This window comes from Neomonachus schauinslandi, chromosome 12 (assembly GCF_002201575.2).
Source record: "Neomonachus schauinslandi chromosome 12, ASM220157v2, whole genome shotgun sequence".
NCBI lineage: Eukaryota > Metazoa > Chordata > Mammalia > Carnivora > Phocidae > Neomonachus > Neomonachus schauinslandi.
The window spans coordinates 86,441,574-86,461,413 of record NC_058414.1 but is presented as its reverse complement, the minus strand read 5'-3'; the positions used below and the strand labels follow the sequence as shown (position 1 = coordinate 86,461,413).

The following is a 19,840-nucleotide window of genomic DNA, read 5'->3' as shown; positions in this document are numbered from 1 at the left end:
TCTTAAACAACAACAAAAAAAATTGTTTAAATTAAGCAGCAAAGAATTAGTATCTCAGAGAAAAAGAAACACAGCAAATATACATATTTATAAAATACTATGATAGAGCTAAGACAAAACATTAGTCTTATCAATATACATCAATGGATCATACTCACCTATTATAAGAATAGGATTTTCAATTTGAGTCACAAAGCAAGGCCCAACAATATGCTATACACAGATCTCAAAACCAGTGATTTAGAAAGGCTAGAAATATAGAATGAACAAAAGATGCCAATCAAAAAGCATTAACCATGATGACGAAGGGCATCTTTTAATACCGCACACCACAATTCGCAATAAGGCTACAACACTTACAAATATTTATATACCAAATTAAACAGCAGCCACCATTTTGAAACAAAAACTACAAGGGAGGTAGAGACACGGGAAAGCCCACTAATAGAAAACTTGAATACATCACAAAAAACAAAAAAAAAAAAGAAGGAGATCAAAGACCTAAACAATAAATATGGCAGATCTTATGGATATATATCAACTCTACACCTGATAACTAAGAATGTACCTTTTACTCAAGTACCCATGGGACATTCACACTGATCATGTATTGTCACAAAGAAAATGTAAGTTCCATGAAGTAAAAGTATTATCAACAATACTCTGAATTAAATGCAAAAAAGCTAGAAAGGATTAAGAGAAACAGAACAAACACAAAGACCCTTTCATCCTTGAGTGTAAAATTCTTCTATTAAAAACACTACATCAAGGGGCGCCTGGGTGGCTCAATGGGTTAAGCGTCTGCCTTCAGCTCAGGTCCTGATCCCGGAGTCCTGGGATGGAGCTCTGCAGCCATTGGTCTCCCTGCTCAGTGGGGAGTCTGCTTCTCCCTCTTCCTCTCCCTCTGCCCCTCCCAACCTCCCCAACCCCGGCTCATGCACTTTCTCTCTCTACTAAATAAAATCTTTAAAAACACTGGATTTTCATCCAAATACAAAATGAAATGAGGCAATATTTTTTAAATGATAATGGAAACTAAATATCAAGGTTTATGGGAAGCATTTAAAGTGTTGAGAAAAATTCCTCTCATTTAACACTTTTATCAGTAAAAATGAAAGAATTAAAATATATGACTTCAATGTCTAGATCAGAAGAAAAAATAAACCAGAAGAAAGCACAGAAAAAGGAAATAAAGATAAAAGGAGAAAATGAGGCAGAGAACAGAAGAATAACCCTGACCAATAACCAAAATACTGGTTATTTCTTGAAAATTAAAAACAGAAACAAAAAACCCTAACACAACAGACAAACCACCAGCTACTTTGATCAAGAAAAGGGAGATAGTGCAAATAAAAAGACAAAAAGAGAAAAAATTTCAAAATCATAAGAAAATACTGACCTCTGTATAAATAAAATTGAAAATTAAACAAAATCAGTAATTTCCTAGAAAAACACACATTATTAAAATTGATCCCAATAGAGACAGAATGCTTAAAGAGAACAATTTACACAGGAAAAAAGAAAATTTTAAAAAGCAAAAATATGAAAAAGTATTAGATCCAAATGTTTTCACAGGGAAATTCCCTAACCTTCAAATATCAGAGAACCCCAATGCTCCATAAATTGTTCTAGAGCACTGAAAACGAAGAAAAACTTCCAAATTCCTTTTATGAAGCAAATTATTATATTGAAGGCAAAATCTGATATGACTTAGACTGTAGGCTAATATCCTTTATAAACATCGATGCAAATATTCTAAGTAAAATATTAGCAAACAGAATTCACCACCACACTGAGAAAGTAACACACCATTATCAAGAGGCATTTATTCTAGGAAATGAAAAATTGGTTCAATATTAGGAAGTCCATTAATATACAGCACAGTAAGAGATCTATTAAAGATAAAATAGAAAAAAGCAGACAAAAGACAATGACAATTCACAAAAAAATTAAAATGGGCTTTAAATTTTCCTTATAGAAATTTGTTCAAACTGACTCATAAGAGAAATGCAAATTAAACAATAGTGTGATACCATTTTCACCTATCAAATGGGCATAAATATGAAGTATAACAACACATTATTTGGCAAGGCTGTGGGGAAAACGAGCACTCTCACACACTCGTGGTACCATGTAAGCTGGTACCATACATAAGAGAGTGGCTGAGCTATGAAAAATCAACATAATGGAGAACTATGCAAGTGTTAAAAATAATAATAATAAAGCATAATCTATATAAACTAAAATGGAGTGATTTCCAGGATATAAAGTGAAAACAGCAAAATATAAGAGAGTATCTAAAGTAAAATTCCCCTTCATGGAAGAGAGGTATTAGAGATATATATATGCGCTTATTTTTTAAGAAGAAACACAGGAAGAATAAGCCAGAAACTCATGAAATTGATTAACTATATGGGATGGGTGGAAAAACAGAAAAATGATCAGCATCCACTTAACTCTATACACAGTAATAAAGAAATGGCCTAATAAAAACCTGGCAAACAATAGACAATTTACAAGAGACCCAAATGGTTCATATACATGGAAAGATTCTCAATGCCACTAGAAACCTCAGAAATGCAAACTAAAATAATTAAAAAAATAAAAACACAGGGCCTGTCAGATTTACTAAAACCCATCTGCAAAAATTAAAAGTTTAACAAAGCCAATTTTAAGGGCAAGAAATAGACAAACAAAAGTTCTTGCATAGTTCAGATCGTACATTGGTGCAATCACTTTAAAAAGCTATCTGATGGGGCGCCTGGGTGGCTCAGTCAGTTAAGTGTCCGACACTTGATTTTGGCTCAGGTCATGATCTCAGGGTCATAAGATCAAACCCTGCACTGGACTCGACTTAAGACTCTCTCTCTCCCTCTGCACGTCCCCACCCTGGGCTTTCTCACTTAAAAAAATAATAATAATACAAATATATACATATATAAATATGTAAATCATATGTATTGTTTCTATATTTACAAATACACAACATATATACATACATAGACACAGTAAAAGTATGAAAACACACAGGAAAAAGATATGGAACAATTTCAAAACAGTAGTTATCAATAGGGTAGAAGAGAGAGGAAAGGAAGAATTCATGCATTCATAGGGGGCTTCAATTGTACCCATAAATTTTTTTTTAAAGAATCTGAATCAAATATGGAAAAATATTAAGATTTATTAATATCAAAGTACATAATGATGGTTATATTCATCTCCAATATATGAATATAATATTCATATTTAATAAATGTATTTTAACTAACAAACTCTGGCTTTGCTTTATTTTTACATTTATAAACATCTGAACCATTAATTCCATTTTGACTCCCTTGTATACAGTCCTCAGCTCTACTTACGATTAATCATAGAAATCAACCAAGATACTTAACAGCAAAAGAAGGATACTTTTCGGAACAAGTGATTTAAAATGCCAAGAGAGGCCCCAACCTCAGGACAGAAGTACCTCAAAAGGCATCACCTTGTTTTGGAGAACTTTCACTATTCTAGACATGTGAGTTGCAAGAAGAAAAATTTCATCTCCTTTTATGTTAGGATTCATAGCTCCCACTCCATGTAGAGAGAATTTAAATATCAAATCCTAAATTTTTAAGGAAAGTATCAAGTCCCAGAACAAGACTATGAAATAAAATGCACATGAGAAAACAGCAGCAAAAGAAAAAAAAAATCATTTAATTTGTGCTCTCTTTAGGTTTTATTGCTTAACCTATGCTGGTACCAAAAAGAAAGGAAGTAAGAAGTCCAGTTTCATTATAGTTATATTCACAGCAATCCCAGCAGGAGCATGCATAAAATGAATAAAGAAGCCACAAATGAAATGCTTGTGTACCCCAGGAGTAATTGCTCAGTCAAAACGTTCCAAAGGCAGTTTGCCAAATGAAAGGACATACTGGGAATCCAAAAGCTTAAACCAACATTTTACTACAATTATTGGCTTTTCTCCACACTTCTCCCATCCTTTTACCTAAGTTATAGTTGAATTACTACATCTAAATTAGACATTAGTTTCCTGTACATTACAAAATACTATGACTGATGAGAAATAGGAGAAAGGCTGGCAAAATACATCTCTTACTTATTTAGAGTGGGAACAGCATGAGGCTACCTTCCAGCAATCACCATCTGGTGGACCTGGACTGATCACTCAACCTCTGTGGATGGAATATATTTATAAAGTGAGTTTTAAAAATAATACCTGATTAGTAACTAGAGTATTAAGCAATATTTCGTATATTTACTACACAAACTGCCTATTCATGTTTATGCCTATTTTTTAATAGTTTACATTTGCATATTTTTGCTTATTAACTTGTTTTATTGATTTACAGGGGTTCTTTATATATTCTGGATACTTAACCTCTGTTGGATAAATGCCAGTCTTGCCACGTATATGGACTCTTCTGTAAACTGCCCATCATTTGTCCAGTTCTTTAAGATGCCATTTCTTTTCCTCACTAATGTGTAGGAAAGCTAAATGGATGCTAATCATTTTTCTCTTAATGGGTTTCTTGCTTCTGCCAACCTGTGCCTTGATTTTAAATTTTGTAATTAAATATTTTTTAATTGGATGGTGCATACACATCTATAGTTCTGTACTTTTATAACTTAAGTATTTAACAGACTGAAATGGGATAGATATAAAAATAATCATCATGATAATGACAATAGTACCTGCCATAACTACCTCATAGGACTGCTGCCATCAGTTGAATGATGGAACATGTCTTGCAAACCATAACATGTAAACTATAGTAGAAAATCTCACAGGTAAGTCACTCACACCTCTACCTGTAAAGAAGACATTTGAAAAATGACTCATCTGCAAACAATCAAAATGCTTATTTAATTAATAATAATCTGAATGTCCTCAGGAATCACCTCCAACCTAAATTTATGGCACCCTAATGAGAGATCTGTTCTATCCGGGGATTCCCTATTTGAACTTTCTCTATAAAAATGTCAGTTCTAATGGATTACACCCTCCATCCTACTATTTCACAAGATGAGAGGGGAGTTTTAAAAGCCTATGTTAAATTCCTGGCTGAAAATGACTATTACTTTCAAGGCTGACTTGCAGGGCACTTCACAAAAACACTCTCAGGACTCACTGTTCATTAAGAATAAGAAAATATCTGCCCTTTATTTATAGTGTATTTCATCAGCCTCACTTTTATACGCACTTAGTAACATTTATGCAGTTCTCTACATAATTTACATCTTCCTCATTTACACAACCCCCTTTAATAATGTGACCCAGATTAATATAGTTCTTAAGACTGGAACTGCAATGATTTAAAAAGACTTCACACATAATTTCAGGAAAGTCAAAATTTTATATATTGGCTCCTCAAGATAACTCAAGTCAGAAAATAGGCACTGCAGAATATGGTAAGCAGAATGACGGTCCCCAAAAGATATCCATGTCCTAATCCCCAGACTCTGTGAATATGTCACATGTCAAAGGAGACTTCACAGATGTGATTAAGGTTAAGGACCTTAAACTGGCAGAGTAGCCTGAATTACCCAGGTGGAATCAATCTAATCACACGAGTCCTCAAAAGAGGAAGGAGGCGGCAGAAGGGTGGGTCAGAGAGATGTGACCCCAGAAGGATGTGACACACTGTCGCTGGTTTTGAAGACAGAGGAAGAGGGCAACAATCTGGAAAAGTAGCAGCCCCTAGGAGCTGTGAAAGGCAAGGAAATGAACTCTCCTGTAGAGCCTCCAGAAGGAACACGGCCATGCCAACACCTTGATTTTAGCCCAATCAGACCCATACTGGACTTCTAACCTACAAAACTGTAAGATGATAAATTTACATTGTCACAATTTGTTGTGGCAACAAGAGAAAACTAATAACCCAGAGCATACCTAGCTTTTTTGCAGGGAAAAAAAAAAAAAACTGGTTAGAAGAGTGCATTCTGGAACCCAGCTCCTTACTTGAAATGACAGCTCTACTCCTTGTCAGCTGTGTCAACTTAAACCAATTATTAACCCCCCCTAGGCCCCGGCTTTCTCATCTGTAAAATGGAGCTATTAGAATAGTACTTACCTACAAAGATTGTTAAAGGACTGAGCTAATTCATGCGAAGCACTTAAAATACTGTTTTACATATGGTAGGCACGAAACACACCTTACCTACTGCATTTCAATCAGTAATATTTCAACCATCTCTTTCGGTCACCCACAGAAAAATCACGAGATCAACAGCCTTAAACAGTCAAAGAAATGAGCCCTTCTAAAAAGAAAGGTTTGTAGCTTATGTACAAGCAGTCCCCATGATGGTTCCACCTCTACTCAACTATCACGCGGCTCTTCAAGAGTCATCCCCAATAATGAAGGAACAGACTGCCAAAGGCAAAGTGTCACTGTGAACTCCACGAAGTGAGAAATGCTAACTACAGGGCCTGACAGAAGTGCCCATCAAAGAGTAAGCTGTCTTATTAAAAATAATAGATGTAGCAAAATTAGTTTCTACTGAAATTTGATTGGCATTTTTTCAACTTACTTGGCATTTACACAGTGCTTTTCATTTGCAAAACGCCTGCCCTATTATTTCTTCATAAACAATTAAAATTTTTATTTCACTTGGCCATTGACTCGGCAACATTTACTTAAATTGCTATAACGAAGGTAAGCAACAATGGCTCACGCTATAAAATCACGAAGATATAACAATTGATAATTTCTCCTGGAGGAAGAGGTGAATTACAAAGTATAAATATAAATGGTGTTTCATACTTCCACACTCTACAACAGCTCGAAGAAGTGTCAAAACTCAAAGAATCGCAACACTACGTCAGCAAGAAGGACAAAGCAAACTTTTTAGCTCCAGGAAGAGGCTTGAGTACAAACCTTATAAAGTGTCATAATAAACATAAGTGTTCTGAGTACTTTGTTTTTGTGGGGTTTTTTGAATCATTAAATAGACTAACAATAAAATCTATTACAAAATAATTTCTACACTTTTCCTATAGTAAAAGCAATAAACCTCAAGATTCCAAGCCTAAGTAACCCTTAAACTTAATTAAATGATATTATAAAATAATTAAATGTGCCTCAGCAACAACAATATATAGTGAGGCTCTCAAAAGAAACACTTTCAACTAGGTACACAAAATGTATTGATTGACTCCAAATTATTTTTCTACCTTTCCACTTTTTCATTATTTCAAGCTCTACAGGACTATAGAACTAGAAAAGAACTGTAAGAACTAATTTATACCTGCAAAGCCAACGATAATCAACATTACTCATTCCTTAAAAGGTACTGAGGACTTCAGCTGTGACACAAAGGCACCTATGGGTCCTCTCAGGAAAAACATCCCATCGCCTTCTCCTCAACCCAGCGCTGCAATAGTTGAAGGCTCTTTGCAGAGGCCCAGAGACAATCTGAGCCAAGTTCAGCTAAACCCTCTGACACCCAGTCTGAGCCATTCCTGAAGAAATCCCCTAAATCTGCGTTCAGATTCAAAGCATACCCTCCCTCTCCAACTTTAAATATAGGCCAAAATGGCTCTTATTCAACAGAACACTATGTAGCCCAAGAAGAAACATGGCTAGTCTGTGGATATGATCTGAAAGTACATTGTATGTGTGCATGCGCACACCCACATGCGGGGACATGTGTAAGTGGGGACGGCGCTGGAAGATACAAGGTATCCGTGTAGAGGACACAGGATCTAGAGCACACACTCAGAAGCTCTCAAGCACCAGACAGAGCATGTAACATGTACCGCAGCTACAGAAACAAGAGGTGGGGGGGGGCGGGCAGGGAGAGACTCTCTGCATCAAAAAGCATTCAAATTCAACTTCAGAAAAACCAACAGTTCTGATCAAATAAAGCGTAACTACATCTGGATTCAGGAGGCAGGCCAGATTCAGCTGCCAGTTTAAAAGCTGATAATGCAACAGGCCCAACCAGTCATCTTCTATCTTACTCCCTCTGAGGGTGGCACAGAGCTCATCAGAGGCTCCAAGGCACTAACCTCAGGACCTCCCAACCCTGACCCCCCAGATTTCCCCAGGTCTTTGCTGAGGAACTACATTATGAAAAGAAGGTGAGTGGCTAAAGAATTAAATACTTACCACTTGAGCTTCCAGGAGTAGAAAACTGAGAGGTATCAAGGAATTTTCGAGGAGTAGGAAGGTTTGTAACATCAATCAGAGGAACAGGAGAAGCATCTTTTATAAGGGAGCTGAAAGGGAAAGGTAGGTAGTTACCACTTTCTCCAAAACCAGCTGAAGTCCCACTACCTGCCCATCCCTTATCACTTTCGTTTTGGCATGAGCCCTTTGTACACTGTGATTGCAAGTGTTTTCCAAGTGTATTTCCAGTGATGACTGTACAGAGAGGGGTACAAAGATGTAGCCTAAGGGTTCCAAGTTTTCAAACTTTTATCTTTATTTCAATGCTAGCTGGGTCTAAAAACATCAGCGTAAATAGATCCTGGATCATCTGGAAGACTACCTTACCACCAAATTATGCCATGCAATTTCAGTACCCTCCTCTGTTCCTACGTTAAAATTAATTTATCAGCAAAGAAAGATCAAATGTCACCATATCATGATAACTGAAAGAAGGTTTAAGTAGTTAAGCCTTGTTTAGCTTGTGCTTTTCAAGCTGGAGTTTTTGATATAGTCTGGGAGTTCACTACATTTAGTTTTCTTTAAAAGAGGTTCATAAATTTCACCAAGTTGAGAATCATGACAATAAAAGATGATTTAAGGAACTCAAACAGGTTAATTCAGTATTTGATGACCCATTTCACCTTTTCCGTAAAGGTATCTCATCTTAATGATTAACTTTATCATCTCCAGAATAAACACATTAATTTTAAATGGCACAAAGACTATAAAAAACAATTGAATTTTCAAGTTAATTCGCATTTATAGCCATCTATTACGTGAAAGAAGTAGGCAATTCCAAGGCAAGTCAAACTTATGCTCTACTCTCAAGAAACTGAATCATCTACAGGGTGCCTGGCTGGCTCAGTCGGAAGAGCATGGGACTCTTGATCTTGGGGCCAAAAGTTCGAGCCTCATGTCAGGTATAGAGATTACTAAAAAAAAATAAACTTAAAAAAGAAACAAACAAACAAACAAAATCATCTAATCACACTGCATCTAAAACAGAAAAGCTTCTCTAAGTTCCAAGGGTAGACTGGTCAAAGCCATAGTTCTCACCTCTTCCCAGTCCCACCGCCATCATTAGTAGCAGTGGCTGACCACAGATGCGATTCTCACAGTGGGTTATAAAGGGAGGGCAGGCACAGTGGGGGAAGCGGGGACAAGACTACACCTTAAGGAAAGATTTCTCCAAATGGGAAAGACGTGTGCACTGTGAACATCTGCATCCACACATCCCACAGTCACATACCCCATCTCCCTCCCACCACTCCTTTTGGATCCACAGTGCTAGGTACGTGTGTATTTTTAACCTAATAAACGTATGCATGTTCTTTCAGAAAACTGAAAAAGAAACTTAGGTGAAAGGCAAAATCATCAATTAAGGTTTTTTTTTTTTTTTTTACATGAAGCAGAGTTTATTTGCATATGGAATGTTTACATTTAGAAAATTTCAAAATGCCAGAAAACAATCCTTTTAGCCTCATTCCTTCCTAAGTCCGTCTTCTGGACCAGCCTTTCCTTCTTCTGCTCTCCACTTCAGCCATCGTTGAACCCAAAAACCTTTCCAGCCCAGCTTCCACTGAGAACCGGGACTGAACTTCTAGCCACGGATGATTTGCTCCCTTTGCCTTTGGAAACATTAGGTTTGTGGCAGCCTCTAGATAACATATGTCGGTGCTTGCTGTGAACTGGATGCTTTTCTCAGTGGTGGCAAAATTAAGGTTTATTTTTATCAAGTACCAATAACATGTGAGCTATTGTCCCAGGCCTTGAGGATAACGGACAGTTACTAAGGTCCCCCTTCTCACTTACTACAGGGAAGAAGGAATCACGACTCAAACAAGTCTGCAGCATCGACGTGTCTGGCACAGGGCTCAGTGCTGAGGATCCAAGTATGACTGCGATACGAGCGAAACCAAACAGCCTACTTCCAACTGTTGGAATCACTTGAAGACTCATGCGAAACCTCAAGTATAAGATATAAAAGTAACAAAAGTAACACTTACCTGGAATTAAACTGACAGAGTTCCCATAATTCTTTTCTTCCAATATAAGGCTGTTTAGTTCCTATTTACCCATAAACTATCTTAAGAAACAGCCTTCAAATCCACTGATTTGTCACAATAGTTTGTCTACTGATTTGTCTATAAATCAATAAGATCACAGATTTATCCAGTCATCTTTTACATACTGACTACTGCTCTCATCTCCGGTTTTCCCTCGACTACCTCACCTCATCCTCTGACCTGCATGTTACTCACAACTGCAAAACTGGCTCCATACACCTCTCTAGCCTAGATTCACAAACCCAAAGAGACAGAGGATCATCACGGATGTTTACAGCGCTGCTACTCACTATTAAGAAAAAGTTCAGGGGACGGCGGTGGGGGGGGATGGGTTAGCCCGGTGATGGGTACTAAGGAGGGCACGTTCTGCACGGAGCACTGGGTGTTATACGCAAACAATGAATCGTGGAACACTACATCAAAAACTAATGGTGTACTGTATGGTGACTAACATAACATAATAAAAAATTATAAAACAAAAAAAAAAACAGTTCATTTCCATTCTAAATGATAGAGAAAATATAGAGTATGTTTCATAAATATTTCCATAACAAAAATGGAGAAGTTATTTTTAAAGCATTGATAGATGAAGGTATCAATTAACAGGGAAGTTCAGGTGTATATAGGAGCAAGTGTGCCATGCTTACAAATGAAGTCATACCATGAGTACATATTTGTGTGTAGTGATGTGTATTTCTGTGAGTATAATACACACTTCTATAAACACAGATGTGCACAAGCTTCACTTTAGATTGAAACCTATAATTATTTTCTCAATTTTAACCTAAAAGTATGTTTCAGTTAAATACGGGGTGATAAATGTCTTGCCATTTTAACTTTGAAAAACATAACCTACTGACTTTATTACCAGAGCCAGAAGGGCCCTTACACTCCATCAATAAACTTTTAGAAAGTCAATTTACTGCAAGACTATTTTCATAGACTCATCTCTCTAAAATTTTCCCCTGGGCTTCAATTTTCTCCTTTGTGAACACTAACCCAAAGGCAAGTAACTCTGGAAATGACTTTTGGTGTTTCTGTTGTTCTGTTATGAAAGGAATTAGTCTCAAGAGTTCAAGAGAAAGTAGGCACACCCACTCATTTAGTTATGACAGACATGAAGCTCAACAGAAAGGTAGGTGCTATTACAGAATACTGCATTTAAATAGTGTGTGCGTCCGTTTCCATTTCTGAAGAAATAAAGTTGGACACGTATGAGTACCTGCAAAGGGTTCTGAATATCTCTGAGGAAGTATTTTTGAAAGCAAAAAATAAAATCAAAATTAGACTGTTCTTATCAAGTTTGTAATTAATTTGAACGCACTGAACTGGCTTTATTTTGGAAGAAACATTGGTACAAAGTATTGTTTTTTTAAAATATCTATGATTACAAATTTTTATTTTAAATCCATTTAGTCATTCATAGCTAAGTTGTAAAAGACAGCTGTGACGTACATAAAATACTTTCTGGCATAAGATAGTCCTCCCAAAATTACTAATTGCTTACTGCGATTGAATGTGGTTTGCTATTTACTAACCACAGGGTGGCAGACAGGAAAACTGTAAAGCAAATTATACCAAAAACAACCCCTACCACCATAACCCTAAGGACTTTTTGGCCATTAACTATCCATCCATCTAGTAAAGATCTACCTCTATGCGTTTGACTTCAATAGCCACGAAAGGTTTGGGTTTTGTGGGGGGGGGGGGTTTAAGAAGGGTTAGAAGTACTAACAGCTTATTAAACATCTGCTTTTTAATTAGAACTCATTTCTGTTCCTTCACTTAATATGTCCAAACATAACATAATAAAATAAAATTTAAAATAATAATAATAATAATAATATGTCCAAAATTGACAGGGGCAGCTCCCTTGGCTGATTTTATTGTGAAACTAAACCTTGCCAGAGGTGAGCTGAACTTTAAGTTGTATATCTAGCAATGAACAGACTCACCTCTATAACCCCCACAGCTGGCACAGTACCTGGCAAAGAGCAAATGTTCACAGAAGTTTGTTAAATCAAACTGAGCTGAGAAATAGCTGTCAAAGATAATATGCCCTTACTAAGAAAATTTAACTGAATAATGAAACAGGAATGGCTGGCAAAGTAATTCTCTATAGTTCTAAGATCAGCCTGAACATACAGAAAGAAAAATGAATGATTCAGAGGGTCTAAAAGTCAAAAACAGTCATGGTCTCAAATGACAGATCAAGAGTGAAGACATGTAATACAAAATAAAGTGAAACTAAAATCTAGGCAAAGAGGAAAAAAGAAGAGAAAAAGAACTGAAAGATGAAAAGAAAACAGACACAAAAAGAAAAAACTTTAGAAGACAAAATAGGGAACAAATAACACAACAGGGTCAGGGACGATCTTTATGCCCCCGCCCCCAGACAAATATGGACACCAAAATCCATGCGGCTGGAAACAAGGTCAAATCAAGTATTAACCCAGGATGCATGAAGTAAAAGGATGAACTTAAAATAACTTTTTATTGATTTTATCAACTTATAAAGGTATTGTAGGTTTTTAAAAAATATTAAGAAAATAAAAATAATCTACTAATATAATTATAACGTAGTGCCTTTCAAAACATTTGACAGAAAAGAGTCTGTCTATCCATCCCTGCCCCCCTACACATACACATACATACAAAAATGTACGCACTTTCTTTTTCAACACTATTTGGATCATCCTATATAGAATTTTAAATCCTAGGTTTTCATGTCAGTAGTAAGCATTTTGCCATTTCATTAAAAATAATCTTCAGGATGGCTCAGTCGGTTAAGCGTCCGACTCTTGGTTTCAACTCAGGTTGTGATCTCAGGGTTGTGAGATTGAGCTCTCTGTCTGGCTCCATGCTTAGTGGGGGATCTGCCTAGAATTTCTCTCGCCCTCTCCCTCTGCCTCTCCCATCCCCCCCTCTCTAAAATAAATAAATCTTTTTAAAAAATAAAAATAATATTCAAAAGCGTCAATAATTGTATTACTATTAAAGTAACAATATATGCTCATGATGAATACATTCACAGTCCTAAGTTCTTCTTTCCTATTTCCCACCCACCATTTCCATTTCTCATAGGTAATTCCTTTTATCAGTGTCAGCACTATCTTTCCAGGAATTTTCTATAAACACACAAACATTTATGTCTACATATAAAGGATACATTTTTAAATACATATCCTCTCAATTCTTACACAAGTAGGTTCATCCTGTATATACTGTTTTTCAAGTGGCTTTTTTTGGACCCAAGAATATATATTAGAAATCTTTCCCTATTGGGCGCCTGGGTGGCTCAAATGGCTAAGCATCTGCCTTCAGCTCAGGTCATGATCCCAGGGTCCTGGGATCAAGTCCCTCCATCGAGTCCCTGCTGAGCACAGAGCCCGCTTCTCCCTCTGCCCTCCCCTGTCTCTTATGAATAAATAAATAAAATCTTTAAAAAAAAAAAAAAAGGCAATATTTCCCTATCAGCACAAAGACATCTTTCTCTTCATTTAAGAATTATATACCACGGATATGCCATAATTCATTTAACTATACGCCTCTTGATAAACATCTAAGTTGTGTATTGTTGTTTTTATCAACAATGTTCCAGTGAATATCCTGTTACATATATTTTTATGATACAGTACTATATTTGTAGGATATGGGCCTACAAAGCCTCTTCTACACACATTCTCTTAATTTTTTCTAATGCTAGTTAAGTTTTATCATGTTATTTTTAAACTGAATTAGTATTTTTTGCATATAGTAATACGTAAGCATCTAAATTTACTTTCTTTAGCCAAATGTCTCAACACTAATTTCTAAATAGCCTTCATTCCCTCTACTTACTTGGATTATTGTTTAAAATTACTGAAGTCCCATATATCCTGCATCTGTTTCTAAATTCTGTTTTGCTATAGCAATCTGATTTTCTATTGCATACCTGTACTGTTTCGATTAGTTTTAAAATAGTATTTTAATATTAGATAAGAAAGGCCTTATTATTTTTCTCCAATATTTTTAAATAATTCTTATTCATTTATTCTTCTATGTGAACTACAGATCTGACAATTTCAAAAAACCCAACTGGGCTATAACTGGGACTGATCTCTTTAAGAACATGGAAGGTCTCCTCATTTATTTAGGTCTTGTTTCATATCCTCCAAATACCATTTTTATTATTTTTTCCATGTAGCCATGTAACTCTCTCTTATTATATCTACTAGTTGTCTGTTTCTACTTCAAAAATATCTGTTCTTGGGGCGCCTGGGTCACTCAGTCAGTTAAACGTCTGCCTTCGGCTCAGGTCATGATCTCAGGTCCTGGGATCGAGCCCCACATCGGGCTCCCTGCTCACCAGGGGGTCTGCTTCTCCCTCTGCCTCTGCCCCTCCCCTCACTCATGCTGTGCCTCTCTCAAACAAATAAATAAAATCTTAAAAAAAAAAATCTATTCTTTTTATGTATGTGCCTTCATGTGATTTTTTGTTTTCTCCCACAGTAGAAATTTGTTGGGTGTTTGTGTATTTATTTTTGGATACCAACAACTGGAACAGTCTTTGTATTTGGAAAGACCCTCCACTGTCTGGGTCAAAGGAAAAAAAGAGGGCCTAACTTCTACTATAAAAGTTGAAGGAGGCCAGACATGTCTCAGGCTCAACAAACTGGATGCTTCCACCAAGGACTCTGAATCTTGAGGGGATAAGGACAGATGCAGGGACATTTAGAGATCACTGAAAAATCCAGCAACTGCAGGCATGGTGAGAGTAGGGCATTGGCCCCCACCTAACACTACTCTCCACTAAGGAACTAACATTCTATCCAGATCCAGTGTTGAAGTTAAGTCTCAGATACATAGCCCAATTTGTGTGCCCAGCAGAAGATTTTCTAGTGCCCATATGCAGGAAAGAGATAGAAACTTCTCTGTCAGGGTCTTGGATTGAATTGAAGCATCACACACAGAGTTGGCATTTTCTGTCTGAACAGGATAGGACTTCAAAGACTTCATTCCCAGCATGCACTGCTTCCAGGGCTCCTCTTGTCCGTAGCTAGATGAAAAAGTATGAGCACATGCATTTTGGCAGATACTGCTAAAACTACCCTCTGAAAAGATCTTATGGCTATTTTAAAGGCATGTTGGAAAGACTAGGACATGCACAGCTATCTGATACATGTCAATAATGTTAGTATTCTACTGTCTTAACGGTCTTAAGATCTAGTCTTACTCCCTACCTGGTCTAGACTAACCTAATGAATTTCTTGAGTCCACACCCAGGCCCTTAAGTATAGGCCTATGCTACGATCAGCCCAGGGATAAAAGTGTTTTCTCTGAAGCTCTCTTGAACTATTCCAGAATGAACATTGTCTAAAGCTGAACACAACCCTAAGGAACAAAGAATCTTTTAACTTCAGTTCAGACACTTATATTTCTTCATTATGCTGACTGTACTATACAACTTAAGGATCTTTTTCTCTTCCTCTGAGGTATGCCAGAGTATCTCTGATCCAGTATAAAGGCCCACAGTAGATGTTTCTTATCTTTACATAAAAGGATCATAATAAATGTGCAACGAAGGAATGAAGAAACTTTGGATGTCAGCCTTTCAGAACATGGAGTATTTGCTATTACAAAACCGTCTTATAGTTTCAGAGTCAGTATGTTAAAAAGTAAAAAAAAAAAAAAAAAGCAGGAAGTAAATAAATGGCAACAGTATTTTGGGAAACAAATAATATTCCTTAAAATTCTCCACTGCCACAAGACACTGTAGCCAAGAGCCTCTTTAACTAACCTCACTCTCCCTTTCTCCTTGTTAAGCTGCACAACTCGGCTTGTGGATTTGATGTAGAGGTGCCGATGAAGTTCATCTATGAGCACCAAGTGGAGGTTCATCTTCTTACTGTGAAGCTCCAACCTAAGGTCACTCAGTCCTTCCACCTGGAGCAGGGGGCCCTCCAAGGACTCGACTGCTGACACCTGAAAAGGAGAAAAAAAAAAAAAAAAAAGATTAAGTAGGACAACTACATAACTGAGCAATATTAGAAACAGGAGACTACTTTTATTTGAGACCTTCTTTTATGAGACTTTGTGACTTTAAATAGGAGAGTTTATTTTATAAAAACATATGACCTTATTTTTAAAAGATATGGTCAAAAGAGAGTTTATGAGAACCTTATCAACATACATCAGACTTTGAAGAGTATAATGTGGATAGGCCTAATTCTGCCTTTGAAGGGTCTAACATCTAAAGAGAAATAATGCCGAAGAAAACAATCTTGATAAACGTGAAGGCATCTAAAGCACCGTAAAGCTGTACATATTATTTATTCCCCCACACACTGCTTATTAACAGATACAAGTCAAATGACCTTCCCAATTAAATTGTATCATTCATATTCTCACAAGAAGTCCACATACTAATGATTTAAATCAGCTTTTAATCAAATTTAGCTTTTTAAGACTAAGACGAAATAAAAGCACACTACATAAATTTTTAAATAATTCTCATGGTGACCATGAGTCAGAGCTCGGTTAGCCTAAGTCTACCTGCATGTCTACATATAGTTAGATATGTATCTCTCTCGCTCTTTCTTATATTCGCATACACAGAGGGAAATGCATGTTTTACATAAATGCTGTAAGGAGAAAATAGCAGCCCTCACCTCTCCTTGGCCTGATCCAGTTTGACAAAAGAAATGGGATATGAATGGTGAACAGGAGATAAACTATGGAGAGGGAAATACTCCTGGTGTAAAGTGCAATTCGGGAGATTTTAAGACAAAAAAGACTGGATGAATAAAAATGGTGTAGGAATGCCTGCAACAAATGAAGATGAAGAATTCAGCGAGCTGGGACAACTCACTTTGAAAGCAATAACCAAAAAGGAAAAAAAATTATGTATTACATGATCCCGTTTATCCATGTATGTAAAGATTCTATTTGTCTTTCTGTAAAGATATATATATATTTTTTAAAGTAGGCTCCACACCCAGTGTGGAGCCCAACATGGGGCTTGAACTCACATTCCTGAGATCAATACCTGAGCTGAGATCAAGAGATGGACGCCTAACTGAGTCACCCAGGCACCCCAAGATCTATTTTTTTTTTTTAAGAAAATAACAATGAGAAGAGTATACTCTAGGTACTATTCCTTAGGAGAAAAATAAAAGCAAGAGAGAAACACAAAGAATGTAATAATAATAGTCCTGGTAGTAGTAGTAGTTATAAATAGAAAAGAGGACTACCAGCTGAACTCAGAGGGAAAAGAGCCCTACCAAGCTCCCCAAAGGGATTCCTGTGCTATGACCATTCCCTACTTAGGTTATACTTGTAAATATTCCTAAAAGGTACAGCTAAAGGCAATAACGAATAATACTTCAGGGTAAAAACAATAAATGTAATTAGTGATATAAATATGCTCCTAAAAAGTATGGCATGTATATAAAAGCAATAAATAATAAAAGCCACGAAACATACCAACAATCCAGAGGGTTGACCACAGACCCACACCAGTATACAAGGTCATTTGGGAGCACGTGGACAGTGAATACAGAAAGCCTGCAGCTGCCAAATACAAACTGGCCTTAGACAAGTAGGAAAATGCAATGGCTTACCCACAAACACATCACCTGTTTTGTGATGTGCTATAATCAAATGTCAGTAGCAAATAAGTTTCTTTAAGTTAATCAAGAAAGAATCAAGGCATGAAAAAGTGACAAGCCCTAGGCCAGCTCTGCCCCCTGCAGCCTGCCGGTTCATTTTCATGCTGACTTGCAACTGCCCGTGGGACAAGAGCCCCTGGGCCTCATGCAAGCTGCCAATGATTCCAAATGGAAAAGCAGCCGCACAAAATGACCACTGTGTCCCCAAGGAGGAAAAACAACAACAAATTCATTTACACTTATGCTCTAAAATGGATTTTAACTCGGGTCTCTAACAGAGAAAAGAGGATGCATTAACCTTTAGTGACATCAAGATCCAGAAAATGAAAAATAATTTGGTAAGCCACTGGCCCATCATGTAGCCTTATCCCTTAAGGTAATTAAATCCAGCTGAGATATTTAAGCTTAAAAACCGCCCACTGCACATCCACACTCAATTTGTTTGTAGGAATTTGCATGAAGATTTTTAACCCAAACAGTTCATGTTCCAAATACAAAATTATAGGATAATATCAACTTTCAAAGCCACTTAATTTTTTTTTTTTTTTAAATATAGGTAAAGCACTTACCACAGTGCCTGGCACATACTGAGTGCTCACTGAAATTAGATTTTTAACAGAATCTGTGGATTTTGATAAAATCTCTGGATTTTATCCACATTATTCTATGGATAAAGAAACCTCACAAGATGTTACTAACATTGCTAATGCTACATTTCCAGTAAAGTGTTGTTTGTTCATAGAACCATTATAACCATTTAGATGACAAACTTTCTGAATATGTTTTCTGGACCCAAAATAGAAGTACAATTAATATATATAATCAAGATTAGTCTTAGAGTTTCAAAGACTTGAAGAATTTACCACAGAGAAGACAGCATAGTCTTCTTTTTATATGAAAATACGGTGCTCTAATTTTCTGGCCTTCACTTATTAAAAGCTATAATTATGAAAGCTAGGCAAGGTCATTGTCCTCCCCTACTCTAATCTTACTAAGTGGTACCAAAACTGATTTTAAGAAAATAGTTGTCAGAAGACGACATACAAATGGCTAACAGACACATGAGAAGATGCTCAACATCACTCATCATCAGGGAAATATAAATCAAAACCACAATGAGATACCACCTCACACCAGTCAGAATAGCTAAAATTAACAAGTCAGGAAAATGACAGATGTTGGTGAGGATGCAGAGAAAGGGGAACCCTCTTACACTGTTGGTGGGAATGCAAATTGGTGCAGCCACTCTGGAAAACAGTTCTGAGGTTCCTCAAAAAGTTAAAAATAGAACTACCCTAAGACCTAGCAATTGCTGCTACTAGGTATTTATCCAAAGGATACAAAAACAGTGATTCAAAGGTGCACGTGCACCCCAATGTTTATAGCAGCAATGTCCACAACTGCCAAAAAATGGAAAGAGCCCAGATGTCCATCAACAGATGAATGGATAAAAAAGATGTGGTGCATATATACAATGGAATATTACTCAGCCATCAAAAGAATGAAATGTTGCCCTTTGCAACGACATGGATGAAACGAGAGAGTATTATGCTAAGCAAAATAAGTCAGAGAGACAAATACCATATGATTTCACTCACATGTGGAATTTAAGAAACAAAACAGATGAAGATAGGAGAAGGGAAGGAAAAATAAAGTAAGATAAAAACAGGGAGGCAAACCGAAGAGACTCTTCACTACAGGGAACAAACTAAGATCGCTGGAGGGGAAGTGAGTGGGGGGATGGGGTAATTGGGTGATGGACACTGGGGAGGACGCTTGATGTGATGAGCACTGGGTGTTTTATGCAACTGATGAATCACTAAATTCTACTCCTGAAACTAATAATACATTTTGTTAACTAAATTGAATTTAAATAAAAAAAATTTTTTTTAAAAAGTGGTAGCAATACGCTACAACATGGGTAGAACTTGAAAACATTCAGCTAAGTGAAATAAGCCAGACACAAAAGGAC

General features: G+C 36.7%; 1 protein-coding gene across 3 annotated transcripts in view; it reads right to left on the bottom strand.

Moving 5' to 3' along the window:
* The window catches only part of EXOC4 (exocyst complex component 4), a 747,671-nt gene that overhangs the window by 679,695 nt on the left and 48,136 nt on the right, over window positions 1-19,840 (bottom strand). For all 3 annotated transcript variants that reach the window (XM_021692997.1, XM_021692998.1, XM_021692999.2), the window contains exons 4-5: window positions 15,999-16,183; window positions 8,112-8,221 (exon numbers count right to left, since the gene is read on the bottom strand). In XM_021692997.1, coding sequence (XP_021548672.1) covers window positions 8,112-8,221; window positions 15,999-16,183 — 295 coding nt within the window. The remainder of the gene's footprint in view (window positions 1-8,111; window positions 8,222-15,998; window positions 16,184-19,840) is intronic.